Source organism: Morus notabilis, unplaced genomic scaffold (assembly GCF_000414095.1).
Source record: "Morus notabilis unplaced genomic scaffold, ASM41409v2 Scaffold314, whole genome shotgun sequence".
Taxonomy (NCBI): Eukaryota; Viridiplantae; Streptophyta; class Magnoliopsida; order Rosales; family Moraceae; genus Morus; species Morus notabilis.
Window position 1 is genome coordinate 367,574 of NW_010360279.1, and position 14,919 is coordinate 382,492.

The 14,919-nt window shown below is 33.9% G+C and overlaps 1 protein-coding gene across 1 annotated transcript; it reads right to left on the reverse strand.

The window, feature by feature from the left end:
* Positions 1 to 487: 487 nt before the first annotated feature.
* On the reverse strand, positions 488 to 4,013 carry LOC21407526 (3-hydroxy-3-methylglutaryl-coenzyme A reductase 1). Its single transcript, XM_010096207.2, has 4 exons — positions 3,034 to 4,013; positions 2,474 to 2,655; positions 1,520 to 1,866; positions 488 to 1,084 (listed from the first exon to the last, which is right to left on the reverse strand). The coding sequence occupies exons 1-4, from the start codon at positions 3,906 to 3,908 to the stop codon at positions 842 to 844; spliced, it is 1,647 nt and encodes a 548-aa protein (XP_010094509.1). The 5' UTR covers positions 3,909 to 4,013; the 3' UTR covers positions 488 to 841.
* Positions 4,014 to 14,919: the final 10,906 nt, after the last annotated feature.

Here is a 14,919-nt window from a genome sequence, read left to right on the forward strand (position 1 = left end):
TTGAAAATAAAACTTAAAGTCTGTTTAGTTTGTTGATTCGAGTTTTTAATTTGAATTGAGATGCGACTTTATGTCAGAATTTTTTATTGTAATAAAAAAATTATATGTGATTGAAAATAAAAAATATATATGTGTGTGTGTGTGTGTGTGTGTGTGTGTGTGTGTGTGTGTGTGGGCGCGCGCGCCCGCGTGTGTAAATGACATTGGAGTAATCAGCTAGAGCCTAGAAGCAATATGATTTTCATTTAGAATTCAAAAGATCTAAGGCCTCTAAGGTCATTGTGTACAAAGTGACAATAGGAAAGACATGGAACCCAATTGGACTTTGGACCCTCACTATGAAGTCATCTGGTCCCTAAAACAGTACAAAAACACAATACAAACACCTCCCAACAATCAACACAAGACAGACAATTCTCTTTTTTTTTCTTTTTCTTTTTCTTCCTTCCTCAGAAAATGAAACAAGAAAAAAAAAAAAAAATATATATATATATATATCAAGATGGCGACATGAGCATGGGGACGCTCTCTGCTCATTGCCTTCCCGGTTATGCTGTCCCACAGACAGAAGAGAGAGAGAAGAAGAAGAAAGAGGGAAATAGAGAGAATAAGCAAGACCTGTACAACCAGCCATGTAATGGATCTTTCTACCTCTTAACTCCATCGAAAAAAAAAAACCCCAAAACCCACTACCAGCTATGGAATCCAACAATTTCCCATGTGCACCCAACAGCCTGGACTCTTTTTTTCATTTTTCTCCTTCTCTCTCACATTCATGTTTCCTTTTTTTATATAGTTTGTCCGATTCATCGTCGGGACCATGTATCTTCCCCTTCTTTTTTTAGGATGTAACTTTTGTCACATCTTTGCTGGATCTATTGTATTTCATGTGACTCTTCACGAGTTGACCAGCGGCAATGGCAGACATCAAAGATAGCTCTCCCGCCAACACCGAACCGGCTACGATGGTGGCCAGAAGCCTAGCGTTTGATCCTGCCGACTCTTTGTTTGCACCCTTTACTCCAAGCAAATTCAAGCAGGCGGATTGAGACGCTAGTTGAGTCCCACCTCCAACCGTACCCACCTGAAAAACAGAAACAGAAACTCTAACGACAACTGTTCCAACTGGACACGCTCTAAAGCCTTTTTTGGTAGGGGAGAAAAATGGAAAGAAAACATAGGAATGTAAGGATTAGTAAAAAGTGTTTTAGGACCTATGGCTGCATTACAGTGGGAAATAAATTGGACAAGGAATTCAAAAGTCTTAGAAAGAACATAAAGTTTGAGCCCTCCCAATTTAGAAGGATTCCCATCTATATAATTAGATTTTGGTATCAAATAACTTGATTACTATCTCTAATTATCGAAGGAACCAAACTACTTAAAAATGGGTAATTTCTCCTGTATTTCTCTGCCAAATGAGAAACATAATAATTAGTTTCATTTCCTCGACTAAATTATCTACCTCTCCCTCGTATCCTACCAAAAAAGCCAAAAAGAGCACAATTCTCTAGGTTACCTCAATCGAAGGCATTGTCACGGAGATGTGAAGATCCTTGCCGTTGTTGACTGCTTCCATCATTGTAATGCAGTGAGAACTCTCAATGTTTTGTGCTGGGTCTTGGCCGGTGGCTATAAACACTGCAGACACAATATTGCTGGCGTGGGCATTGTATCCACCAAGAGCACCTGCAACGGCAGAACCTGCAAGGTTCTTGAGCATGTTAAGCTCTACCAGAGCATCTACATTGGTTTTCAGAACCTTCTTCACCACCTCTTCCTTGATCACTGCCTCGCAAACAACTGATTTGCCACGTCCTTCAATCCAGTTTACAGCAGCCGGTTTCTTGTCCGAACAAAAGTTCCCTATCATTATCAAGTGACGAGCAAACGTCCATGAAACCAACGAAAAAATATTTCCCAATTTACGACTCTGAATAAATTGGAATAAAATATACAAGAAAACAAAGATGACTTGAATACATACAAACATATAAAGAGAGAGAAATAAAATTACCATTACAAGCATAACTGGTAAAACATCATCAAATGAAGAGTTTCTCCTTACCTCACAATTCACGTTGAATTAAATAAATAAATAAATAAAAAAGGACGGAAGAGAAAAAAGATAAGAACAGTGACGTTGAATGTCCTAAATGTGTACCACACTTGAATTTGTTTTTTTCTATTTCATAAATTTCTGGGTTGGGGCTAGCACTGTCAACCATGACTAGTTGACAAGTATGCCTTGTAAAGCTTAATAACATTAAAATCACTGACCACCGAAAACGACGTCCAATATTGAGGGGAAGACAAGCAGAAACTTAATAAAGGGAGGGCATAACAAAATTGAAGAGAAGTAACACTCTCTTTAAATCAAAACATCCAGGTACAGAAACCAAAATTTCAAAAGGGTAAACCAGAAAAAACAAACACGAACTAAAACGATGGAGATGTAGAAGGAGGGACTTACCAGAGATGCCAATGATATCCATGTCAGGAAAATCGTTTTGCAGATAATCAAGGACATTCTGGACCCCTTTGGAAACCATGTTCATCCCCATGGCATCGCCTGTGCTGCAGCTAAATCTCATGTACACATTCTTCCCAGCAATCGCGCACTGAATACCTTGCAGCCTCGCGAATCTACTAGACCTGGAACCCATAAATCCATTCAAAACCCCAAAAGACAAAACACCTAAACCAGTTACTTTCCAAGCTAAAATGAATTTTCAAGAAAGCAAGTGTAATAAATCTGAGTTTTATCTGAAACAAATACAGATTAAAGACTCGACCTTTTAATATTTTTTTCTTGTTATTATTTTTTCCCCTTTTGGAACCCTTGATTCACTCCCTTTCTAAATTTTTCAGCAATTAAAACAATTTAATTTAGCAAACAATTAATCGAAACCCCAAGATGGTGAAATCACAAGAGACAACATAGTAAAGAAGCCGAGGCTAATAAAGAAAAGTACCCAAAATGGACAAAAATTACAGTTAAGGAAGAGGAAGAAGAAGAAAAAACAAACGGACCTATTGAAGATAACGGCGAGAGTATCGAAGTTGACAGGGTCCTCCACGAAGAACTTTAGCTCGGAAGCTCTCTTGGCGGAGTCGAACCTAACGACGGGAGCTCTGGTCATGCCGTCCCTCAGCAGCACGCTGGTGGCTCCGCCGGACATATATATAGCCTTACACCCTCTGTTTGCGCTCGCCACCAAGCACCCTTCCGTCGTCGCCATCGGAACCGAGTACTCGAACCCGTCCAGAAGCAGCGGCCCCGCGATCCCCACCGGAATCTGCACGTATCCGACCGGCATTTCGCAGCACTGCCCTAGGATCGATTCGTAATCGAATCCTTCAATCGGCAATCCCTCAATCGACCTCCCCGTCATCCTCTGGAGCGCCTCGCGCCGGATCGCCGCCGCTCGCTTGCAGTCCCCCAGCCTCGATTCGAGCGAGTACGAAGGTATAGTCCCATCCACCACCGATTTGATGATCTCCTCGTCTTCTTCGGAGGCCAATGTGGGGACCACCAGGGGCGGCGGACGGCAGGCATTGTCGCGGACGACGACGTGGAGGTCGTCGTCCTCCTCGTCGTAGGAGGCGCGTGGGGAGATGATGAAGGACTGGACGAAGTCGATGCCAAAGAAGCCGAGGAGGTAGATGAAGGAGGCGATGAGGGAGACGATGGCGGCGATCTCGGGGAAGGTGACGACGTGGAGAGGAGTGGAGTTACGGATCTTGTCGCGCCATCGGTGGAGGAGGTAGTACGCGACGGAGAAGAAAAGCGTGAAGAAGACGGCGTTCGTCAGGTACAGGGGCAGAGGGAGTGCGTCGGAGGCTTTAGGCGGCGCCGGCGACGGTTTCCGAGATTGAAGTTTGGAGGGCCGACGGCGGAGGTCCATGGGAGGAGAGAGAGAGAGAGAGGGAGATGGGTCACAGAAGAGAGAGAAAGGGAAGAGTGTTGTGTGGAGGTGATATTGTTGAGGAAATGGAAGAGAAGGGGTGGGTGACCGGGGAATGAGGAATGAGGGAGGGAGGTTTTTATGGGAATTAAGAGGGAGAGTGTGATGCACGTGTGAACTTGAAACACGTGTGGGGTTCAAAGGTGCTTTGGGCCACCTGACGTCCTGATCCCTCTCTCTCTCCCTCCCCCTCTCTCTCTTCTTACAGCTCACCTCCTCCGGACTCTGCACGTGCGAATAGGGCCCAAATTGCCTTTTTAGTTTTTTTAACGTTATAACATGCCAGATTAAGATCAGATTTTAAAAAATAATAACTGTAAGCTACGAAAATTACTAGTATTTCTCAATAATTCAAAATTTTTCATATTTTGGACGCAGTAAATGTGAAAATTTAAGCCTAGTTCACTTTACGGATTCGAATTTTCAATTCGAGTTGAGATGTGACATTTTTTGAGAACTTTTTATTGTAATAAAAAAAATTAAATGTAACATATTCTGAGAATTTTTTACTGTAAAAACTTAAAATTAAAAACTCAAACTCTTCCAAAAGAAGCTGATCAGGAAGCTATTCCTTGGCTTGGGCCTAGGTATTTAAGGGCAGTGGGCTTTGTTAACTTGGCCCGGTAAATAGTAATTATATTGTTTTTTTAATGGGTAATTATGATCTTTAATTTATCACTTATGTCCCTCAAAACACTTTTTTTGGGCAATTTAATCTTAAATTAGTCTCAGAACTCTTTGAAAATTAATCTCCATTCAAGTTTTGAGAAATTTAAGCCGTCTTTAGAATTGATCCCGTTTTTATTTTTCACTTTTTTAACAAAAAATAAATAAAAACGTTTCCAAAACGGCGTTTTGCGCAATAAAGACAAAAAACGGAAATAAAAATAATTTTTTAGTTTAATGTAAAATGATAGAGAAATAAAAAACGACTTTTAGTTTTTTTTCATTATTTGTTTTCATTTTCTCCTCTCCCGAGCAGAGAAGAAAAAAGAGAGACATTAATAGTTTTTTTACATTGAAAATAATCTCTTGATAAAACCATCAAACGCATTTTTAAAAATAATTTCTGTCTTATATTGAAAATGTTTTTATTTTCATTTATATATAAAAAATAAAATTATTTTAGAACGAGTTTCAAACGTGTTATTAACCTCTTGTAACAATTAGAGTTCATTTCTATTGCTTCAACAAATCAATAACTAAATTGTCATAAAAATCAAGAATGAAATGTCAATTCACAAATCAGGAACAAAATTACTTGTAAAACGTTTTTTTCTTTTTAAGAAGTACATAAATCTATGGCTAGGAGGAGGCTGTGATCTCCTTCGCTTGGCTTGGGTATAGCTGTGATGATCATGATCATGATCATGATCATGGTAGGGAAGACTGGGGAGGGAGTTTGGAGAAATGGAGAAGAAGTAGGCAAATGCAATGTGATGTGGGGGCCACCCCAAAAGTAGAGGCCGTGTCTGCCTGCGTGTGGCTGTGGGGTATTATTGGCTTGGCCTATGGGGAGTTTTTTTCAAAGAGTCTTATTGATAATATTAATTTTTGATTGTTAAATTTAATTATAATTAAATTAAATTAAAAAAAGTTATAAAATTGATCGTTTTTAATATAAATTTAATGACTAAAAATAAAAAATTACATGTAATTTATTTTTTATGATCTTACTACTTTATTAGAACTACCGTTGTCATTATACAACTCTAAAAGTTTCTTAATTTGAAAATCTTCAAACTCACAGAGATCATAGTCATATTTATGGGACAACTCAACTTGCTTTTAGTATAATGCTTTAAATCATGGTGGTTTTAATTTTAGAACTATAACCATAATTTATTATTTGAACTTGGGGTTCAAACCATAGTTCTGAAACTTAAATCAGAACCAGAGGTTTAAACCATCCAAAATTAAGGAGGATGGTGGTTTTAGGTGTTGTTTGGTGTAAGGGTTCTGAATCCGGAACCATAATTCTGGTTCAAAATCAGTGTTTGTTTATAAAAAGTAAAAAGCAGTTCTGATTTGACTCACCTAAAATCAGTGTTTGGTTATGATGGTTCTGATTCAATGTTTGAACCTTGATTTGATGTTTTAAACCATGAATCACCCATAATTCGAATTAATTAAATTAAATTAAAAAATGTGTAAAATGGATCATTTTTAATATAAATTTAACGCTAAAAATAGAAAATCACATGTAATTTATTTTCCATGATCTTACTACTTTACTAGAGCTATTGTTGTCGTTATACAACTCTAAGAGTTTCTTAATTTGAAAATCTTTAAACTCACAGGGATCAGAGCCATATTTTTTGGACAACTCAACTTGCGTTTGGTATGAGGGTTTAAATTATGGTTGTCTAAATTTTAGAACTATAATCATAATTTATTGTTTGAATTTGGGGTCCAACCCATAATTATGAAACTGAAATCAGAACCAGATGTTTGAACCATCAAAAAGCAAGGGGGAAGGTGGTTTTAGGTGTTGCTTGGTGTAAGGGTTCTGAACCCGGAACTATAATTATGGTTCAGAACCAATGTTTGTTTACAAAAAGTAAAAAACGGTTCTGATTTGACTCACCCAAAATGAGTGTTTAGTTATGATGGTTCTGATTCAATGTTTAAACCCTGATTTGATATTTTAAACCACGAATCACCCATGATTCTAAACCCTCATGGTTTTGGGTGGTTCAAACCCTTGTTTTTGAGTATGGTTTCAAAACCATAATTTAGACCTAAAATCAAGAATAATAGTTATGGTTCTAAAATAAAAACTATAATCACCTTGGTTTGAACCCTCATACCAAACGAACCCTAAAATTACCTTAGTTTGAACCCTCATACCAAACAAATCCTTATTTTTTAAGGTGGTTCTGGTTTAAAACATCAAATTAGACTTCAAACATTGAACCAGAACTATCAAAACCAAATACTAATTTTTAAGAACTATTTTTTTTCAAAAACTATTTTTAGATTTTACAAATAAACAAAAAATTAAACCATAATCATAAATTTTAATTCTAGAATTCTCATATTAAACCAACCTCAGTTTCAACCACCTAAAAATTGACGGTCACTCTCCGTCCAACAAAATAAGTCAAAATTACAACATTTCTTGCTGTTTATAATTTGAAAAAAATATATACCGTACTCATTTTTTTTTTGGGTAAAACGTGGAAAAAAATGTCATACACACAATAAATGCGTCTTTTCTGAGTCATCAATATTTACCTACTTATATTTATTACGTATTATGTACTTTCTCAATTGAACATAATAAGTCAAAATTACATTTCTCTTGGCTTGGCTGATGCAGGTACAAGGGGAAAAAAGAAGGAAAAAGAAAACATGAGATATTAACAATGAGTGTATCTTGTCTCAAATAATCAATATTCATCTACTACCATGTTAGTTACACATTATTTAATTATCTCAAGTTTAAAAATGTGCAATATCAGAATTGTCTTTACTATATAATTCATGTGCCTTGCAATATGTTTTTTTTTTATTATCAAAGCTTCGAGATTTACACTATTTGATAAAAGGGCAATTACAAGACAAGACAGTCTCTTGTAATTTGATTATTCGAGTGTGCTTTCCCACAAAATCCTCCCAATGAGGACAAATTTGGAAGCAAAAATGATGATAAAATAAATAGAATTCCAGTCTCCTATAAATAATTCTTGCTATTTTGCATTAAAATGTCATTAGAAAAGGAGCAAATAAATGAAGATTCATGGAAATCTCAAACCTTTGTGATTTGTGCAATTTCTAATAATTTAAATGTGCAAAATGACACTACAAAGTGCCTCGACCGAATTTAACTTCTTGTGAACTCTTGGAAACCAAACTAATCATAATTAAAAATACTCTTAAAACTTTGTGGAATTTTGATAATCTATAGAAATTATTGAGTACTAGCCATTTGATGCAAATTAATATGTATTAAAGTAATACCTTTTCATTAGTAATAAAATACTAGTAATAACAATATAGACATGGCATATAATGACAGGAAAACACAGATTAGCGTACTCCAATATTAGTGTTATTTTTTCCTTTAATTGCGTGTTAGTATCTTCTTTAGCACATGGCTTGTGAATATTTTTCTCTTGTTTTATTTGTTTATTTTTCCTTTTATTCGTTTGGTTTAAGAAAAAGGTTGTTTATGACAGTACTAATTATGGATCATATTATGACCTCTCAATCTCAATTATATTCTCTGAATATTTTTACAATTTACAGACATCTAGGCAATATGGCTAAACCAAATTTTATGACTGAAAGCATACTTGAATATGGTATGGTTTATGTGATGTGACCCTTTTGGCATGTAATAAATATCTCAAGGACTCTTATTTTAGTAGTGTTTATAAGCAATATATATATATATACATATATGTATGTAAAATAAATTCATCTAAGATAGAATTGGAAACGAAAAATTATATTGAAACTTTTAAATTCGTTAAATACGGTAGCTCACCATACCATAGTGTCCTTGTCCACATTATCATAGTTTTTAAACTCTACATTGTTAAGAATTAAACGCCTTATTTATAGGCAACACACGTAAATAAACTCTACATTGTTAAGAATTAAATGCCTTATTTCTAGGCAATACGCGTAAATAAATTCCGTCAAAACAATATCGTAATATTAGTTTTTTTTTTTTAGTTCCTGGTGTATATAAAACTAATACGCGTCTTTCTTGAAATGTTGGTAATAATATTTCTAAAAAAATGGTAATACGAATTATAGGATTGGAAGACATAAATAATATAAAAATAAAGGATTATAAAGAAAAAGAAAATGAAGCTTGATTCCAACTTCCGACAGTTCAACCAACCCACCAGATCATTTGAGAGACCCATCAAAAAAGAGATCCAACTTTTCGAGAAAATAAAAGAAACTTGAAGAATTATGTAGTTACGATTTTTTTTTTAAAAAAAAAAAAAACATATTTTACTAGCAATGTCCAATTATAAACTTCCCTGGTTTCGCATGAATGTAATATGATAGTTTGGAAATTGTAATTTTGATCAGACGTAACTTTTACAAACACAGAGTACCGGTAATATTAAGAAATATGTTTTTATATAATTCCAAAATTCTTCTAATCTGGCATATTTTTCAAAGGAAAAAAAAAAAGTAGTGTCATCATTTTTTGTCTCTTCATTTGGGTTAAGCGCACCTAGACCCATGTTGTCGATGCTTTTTCAAATGCATTGGAATATTAAAAAGTAAATCCCAAAGTTTAATTTTTAGGATCTAAAAAAAAAAGAAAAAAGTTTGTTGTAGCACATCAATCAACTGTTTGGGTTGTTGCCATGTGTATTATTTGATGGCTTGTTTCACAATTCACCATTTACACGCATCTGCAAAGTTAATACTGGCCCCAATTTGTCGGCACCATCACCATAAAGTCGCTGAAAGCAAAATATTTGTAATTAAACAGGACAATTTTTTGGTTAAAATAAGGGAGAAGTTTGTAACTAATTATGCTCTGTTTGGTAAGAAGAAAAGAAAATAAGAGGGAAAGAAAAACTATAATGCATAGAAAATTAGAAGGACAGAAAAGATTTTAATTTTCTCTTGATTTGTTTGGTATGATAGGGAAGAAAGAAAATGAATCTACCTTCCCTTATTTAGTATTAGAAGTGAAACTAAAGGGATGAAAAAATTATTATTGGTGTAATTATTTTTTTGCCTAAATATTTTTTTCTAATAAAAGTACAAATAATACAGTATTCAACATCAAATTAACTCGTAAAATTCATGTAACTTCAACATATATTCCATTTATATTATACACACATATACATATATAAAGGTACAAAAAACATAATTTAACCATATGAGTTCAAGTTTTCATTGTTGTACATCATCTTCAAGAGCAAGTCATTAACATACAACGTTGATATTAGACAAGCAAAAACAAAAAAAAAAAAAACGAGAAAATTGGAAAAAAAAAAAAGGGTGAGAGAACGAAACAAGAAAAAACAAGGCAATGAGAGAGTCATTAATATACAACGTTGATATTAGATAAAAAAAAAAAAAAAAAGGATGAGCAAATTGTAAAAAAAAAAAAAAGAGAGAGAGAGAGAACGAAACAAGAAGAAGCAATGCATAAACTCATTTTCCTTCCTAAAATCCTCCCACTTTTAGAGAGATTAAATATGGTGGGATCCACCCATTATAATTTTTTTTAATTTTTTTTTTCTTCCCAATTTTTTTCTACCAAACAAGTTAATTTACCAAATTTCATCCTAAAATCCCACTAACATTTTCTTTCTTTCACTTTTTATTCATACCAAACACATTGAGAATGCATCAAATGACTATAGCCATATTACATCTTATAAATAAATTTAAAAAAACAAAAAACAAAACTTCGATCTGACAAACCCAAATCCCGGCAACCCCCACCAACTAAACGCCGGCGATGTCCTCCGGCGGCAACGCTAAGTCTCACATCGTCGACCCTGGCGCTAACCCACTACCTCTAGACGCGCGACTCTCCCAAGGCGACGCGATCTTCTCCACGTCGGCGCGAACTCTTGTCCGACCATTGTCAAATTGCCGAAACCCAAGGCGTCTCCTTCTTCTTCGATGGGAACGACCACTGCGAAGAACACCGGTAATTCTCATCTACACCTTGCCAATCTCCATTGAAAATTTTTGTCGGCGGTGATGCGACTGTGAGGGGTTCAATGATGGGGAGCAATGAATCTAGATATACGAAGAACGCCTCTTGAAAGTGGCCTGGTCGTGAGGGGTTCGATGATGGGGAGTGAAAGGCACCAAGCTGCCGACGCCGCGGAATGGGTCCAGGAGATGGATGATTCTCCGTCATAGTAGGGTGTCGGTTCGATGGTGGAAAAGGGTAGAAACTCAATATGGGTTTTTTTAATAGTTTAATTTTTATTTATTTATTGAATGAATGTTGTTAAAATCATTTGTGGGAGGTTTATGTTTGTTTGGTGGTCCTTCATATTTTTTACCCGCTTGATTTTGACAAACGATACTTATTATACCTACCGGTACGAGCTTCCAAGTTTCAAGGTCCCCTACCATACACATCCCCTAATTTAAAACTATGGCCCCTTACATTTATGTATTTTTCAAAAATTATATACCTCTTAAATTAAATCTATAAAAAGAGTCTATGAGTATTTAACAATGAAATAAATTTACCATCTTTTACTAGGAAGGCATTCCTCTCGAATTCTCGAAAAACATTAGCATAGCCAAGGTTACAAGTGAAGCTGTAAATTTGGGTCGGGTCAAATAATCGGTCTAGATTAAGACTTTGAGTCTAAAAGTTTATTTAGACAAGATAAACGCTCTCTTTTAAAGGTTTTTTTTTAATACCATATAAAATTTTGAGTCGAACCAAGCTGGGCCGTCCCTCTTCCATTTAGGGTCAGGCTGAACCAAACCGAACGGTCTGAATTTTCACTTCTAGTTATAAGCAGGCTCTTTTTTGTGATTAGGGTTGGTAATTATTAATTATACCATTTTTAAAATATGTAGTGTAATTTTGATAAATATTTAATAAATTATTGTATTGCAATTTCAAGTACTCTAAAATATAGACTATCAGTTTCCTATAAAATAAATAAAAAAATAACATAATTTATCTTTAAGAGTGCATGAGTTTAGATTTTTACCCATTATTCTTAATAAATACCTTTTTATTAGTGAAATTATTTGACTAAAAAGGTTATGAATCAAGAATAAATAGTAAAAATCATGACCTGTGTATTTTCTAAGAGTATTTGTCAATATTACAAAAAAAAAAAAAAAAATCTCCCATAAAAAATAAATGATAATCTAGAATTATCACACACTATATCAATACAGAAATTGTTCTAGTAATTATAGGTGTGCATTTATAGCTAGTGACCAAATTTTTCTTCAACCGTCGACTACTTACGGTATAGCTGTTTTTTTAATTGCATGGACATACATGTTGCTTCAATCTCATCCTCTTCTTTCATCGTTGCGTTGCGTACGATATTCAATCCAAAAAAATCATTTGATGTGATTGAAAATTTAAGATGCAATCTTCAATTAATTCGATCTTTGAAATTCAATGCATTTATTAATTTTTGGATAAGTCATTATTATTTCCACCACGTTAGTGTAGTTCTATGCTTTAAATTCAAACTAATGTTAGTGTCTAGACTCCGCTATCTTTTTCTTTCTTTTTCGTTTTAAAAATTTTTCACGTTTAGTTTTTGTTTGTTTGTTTTTTGATGCATTATTGATTGCAACTATTCTGTATATCGAATGTGACATAGGCGTCCATATTGTGGTGGGTCCTGGGAAGGTTAGATGACCATAACTGGATGGTTTTTTTTTTTTTTTGTTCATCCATAACTTGAGGAGTTAACTATCCAATTATACAAACTAACTTGATTTTTCCATGTGAAAATTACTTTTAGACGAAGACTCATATCAACATAAATAAATAAAAATATGCTTTTTTTTTTTTTCATTCCCTGATCGAATCATAATTCGTAGTTCGCTACAATATTTTGTCGGGGATAGTCTAGAGCAAGGAACAAGATATTTGAAACCATATCGTGTTTAAGTTGGAGCCCATCTTTGTCGAGTTAGATGTCCATGTTATCCGAATGAGGTAGCTAGCTAGCAACAAAATAATTTTTTTTTTCAGAATTAAACAAAAAAAAAATCACATGTCAAGAAAATGCAACATATTTTATTTGACAATTTACTCGCGTCTCACTACAAATAACTCCAAGACTGTCAGATTTGTAAACTATTTTGTTTACCCTATTTAGCTGTGATTGTTACATTTCCAAAGCTTAAGAGGACGGAGGGAAGAATTTTGGAAAATTTGTTTCATTGCATGCAGTCTCAAAAATTGTTTTTTATAACTATACCCTCCTTACTAACAAGATTTTATACATGCCCTCTCATTACCAAACTTTTCCTCTAATTTATTGCCATTATCTCCATGAAGAGCTTAACGTCGTGAGGAGCAAGATTCCAAGATGATAATGGACAACCACTAGGAGATAACAACCAATTCATACTTAAGTACTGTTCAAGATGGGAGAGGATTCAGTGTACGACGTTTGTTTTCTGTATTTGTTATTGATTTTGAATTATGATTTATGTTTATTTACAGTATTTTTTTCTCACAAAAAATACACATAAAACGAAAATAGTTTTGAATCATGATTCTGAATTCATGAACCAAACGTCAAAAAATCACATTCTATTTTGAAAGAACATGTGTAAAGCAGATTTCTAAGAGAAAAATTTTAAATGGTATGAATGAGTTTATTTTTCGTTTAAAAACAATCAAAATCATAATGGACTTAGATTATATTGGGCTGAGCTACGTTCTACAGCCTTATTAATTTGCATTTTTTGAGTTAGGATAAATTGAGTTAGTTAAGGTGTATTTGAGTATAGTTTGAGTTAGGATTCTAATTTGAGTTTGTGTTTAGATATGCATATTTTGAGTTATGGTTTGAATTGAAAATCTATTTGAGTTTGTTTTTTGGTGGGTGAAAACTTAAATTTGTATTTAGATAGTATTTTAATAAAAATTCAATGGTGATGGAAAATTTTAATATAGTATATGGGTTGAGTTTTATTCGTCTCTTCGTTGTGAACGCATATAAAAAAATCATATCAATCGGAATTAAAAAGAAAAAGTTATGGCGTTTTTAAGAACATAAAAATATTGTTCATTAACTTGAGTTTGAGTTTAGGAACTTGAGTTGAATGAGGAATTTGAACTTAGATTTTAGCTTCAAACTCAAATTTTATAGAAGAACATGAACTTTAATAAAGTTGTAACTTAAGTTCAATTTTTTTTTTGAGTTTAGGTGCAAATGAACAACTCTATTTCATTATGTCTTCATTTTATTTTATTTTGATTTATTTATTTATTTGTAGTTGTTTGATGTTTTTCAATTGAATTTCAGTCTATAAAAAGGTGGATGAATTATGTTGTCAACAAAATTTTCCTTATTTAATGAACCAAAATAAATATATGTGCAACGGTTCTTAAAACCAAATCGTATTATGTAAATTAATAAGAATTATGTATTATGTCATGAAAAAAAAACCCTTATGAGAGCATAATTTAAACTAAAAGACCACTTCACAATCATATCATATTGATAATTTAGTTGAAGATTAAAAAAAATATTATATTGGATAATATTTTTTTAAAGAATTTCACCTATTAAATTAATTTAGTTGAAGTTATGCAATAATAGTTAAAAAATATAAATATTATATTGGATACTAATTTTTTAGGAGAATTTTATCAAGGTTATGGAAAAAAAAACATATCAATTACTTTCTATTTTAATCGTCAGATTTGTACTAAAAAATATCAATTTTGTACTGTACATATTAATGTAATTCTAATTAGATCTAACAGTTAAAAATAAACAATACTAATAACTTGTGTCTGTGTGATATATACACACTTTAATAAATAAGTCTTTAAGAATGAGTTCTCAATCTATTAAATTGTCATCTTTCTCTCCCTTTTTCTCACTAAGTTTTCTTTCTTCTCTTTGTGCGCCGCTCCTTGATTGGCCGCCGAACCTCAGCCTTGGGTTGTTTGGTTGCTAGATTCATGCTATGATTCGAATCATGGTTCGTGGTTCGCTACAATATTTTCTCTCATAAAAAACACACGTAAATCAAGAATGATTATGAATCCATTAACCAAACGTCAACTTAAAAATGGGGTCTCAAGGCAATGATGATGGTGGTGGTAGCGACTTTGTGGATGGGGGAAGGAATAGGAGGTGCCAGTCTTTTAGCCGACCATGTTGTGCACGTTAGATCTCCTGCATACCTACAACTTTAGGATCTCACTTTTCTCATCACAGTGGTCATGGAAGTAGGCGTTGTGCATGGATAAGTGCTCAACGTCAGTAGTGGA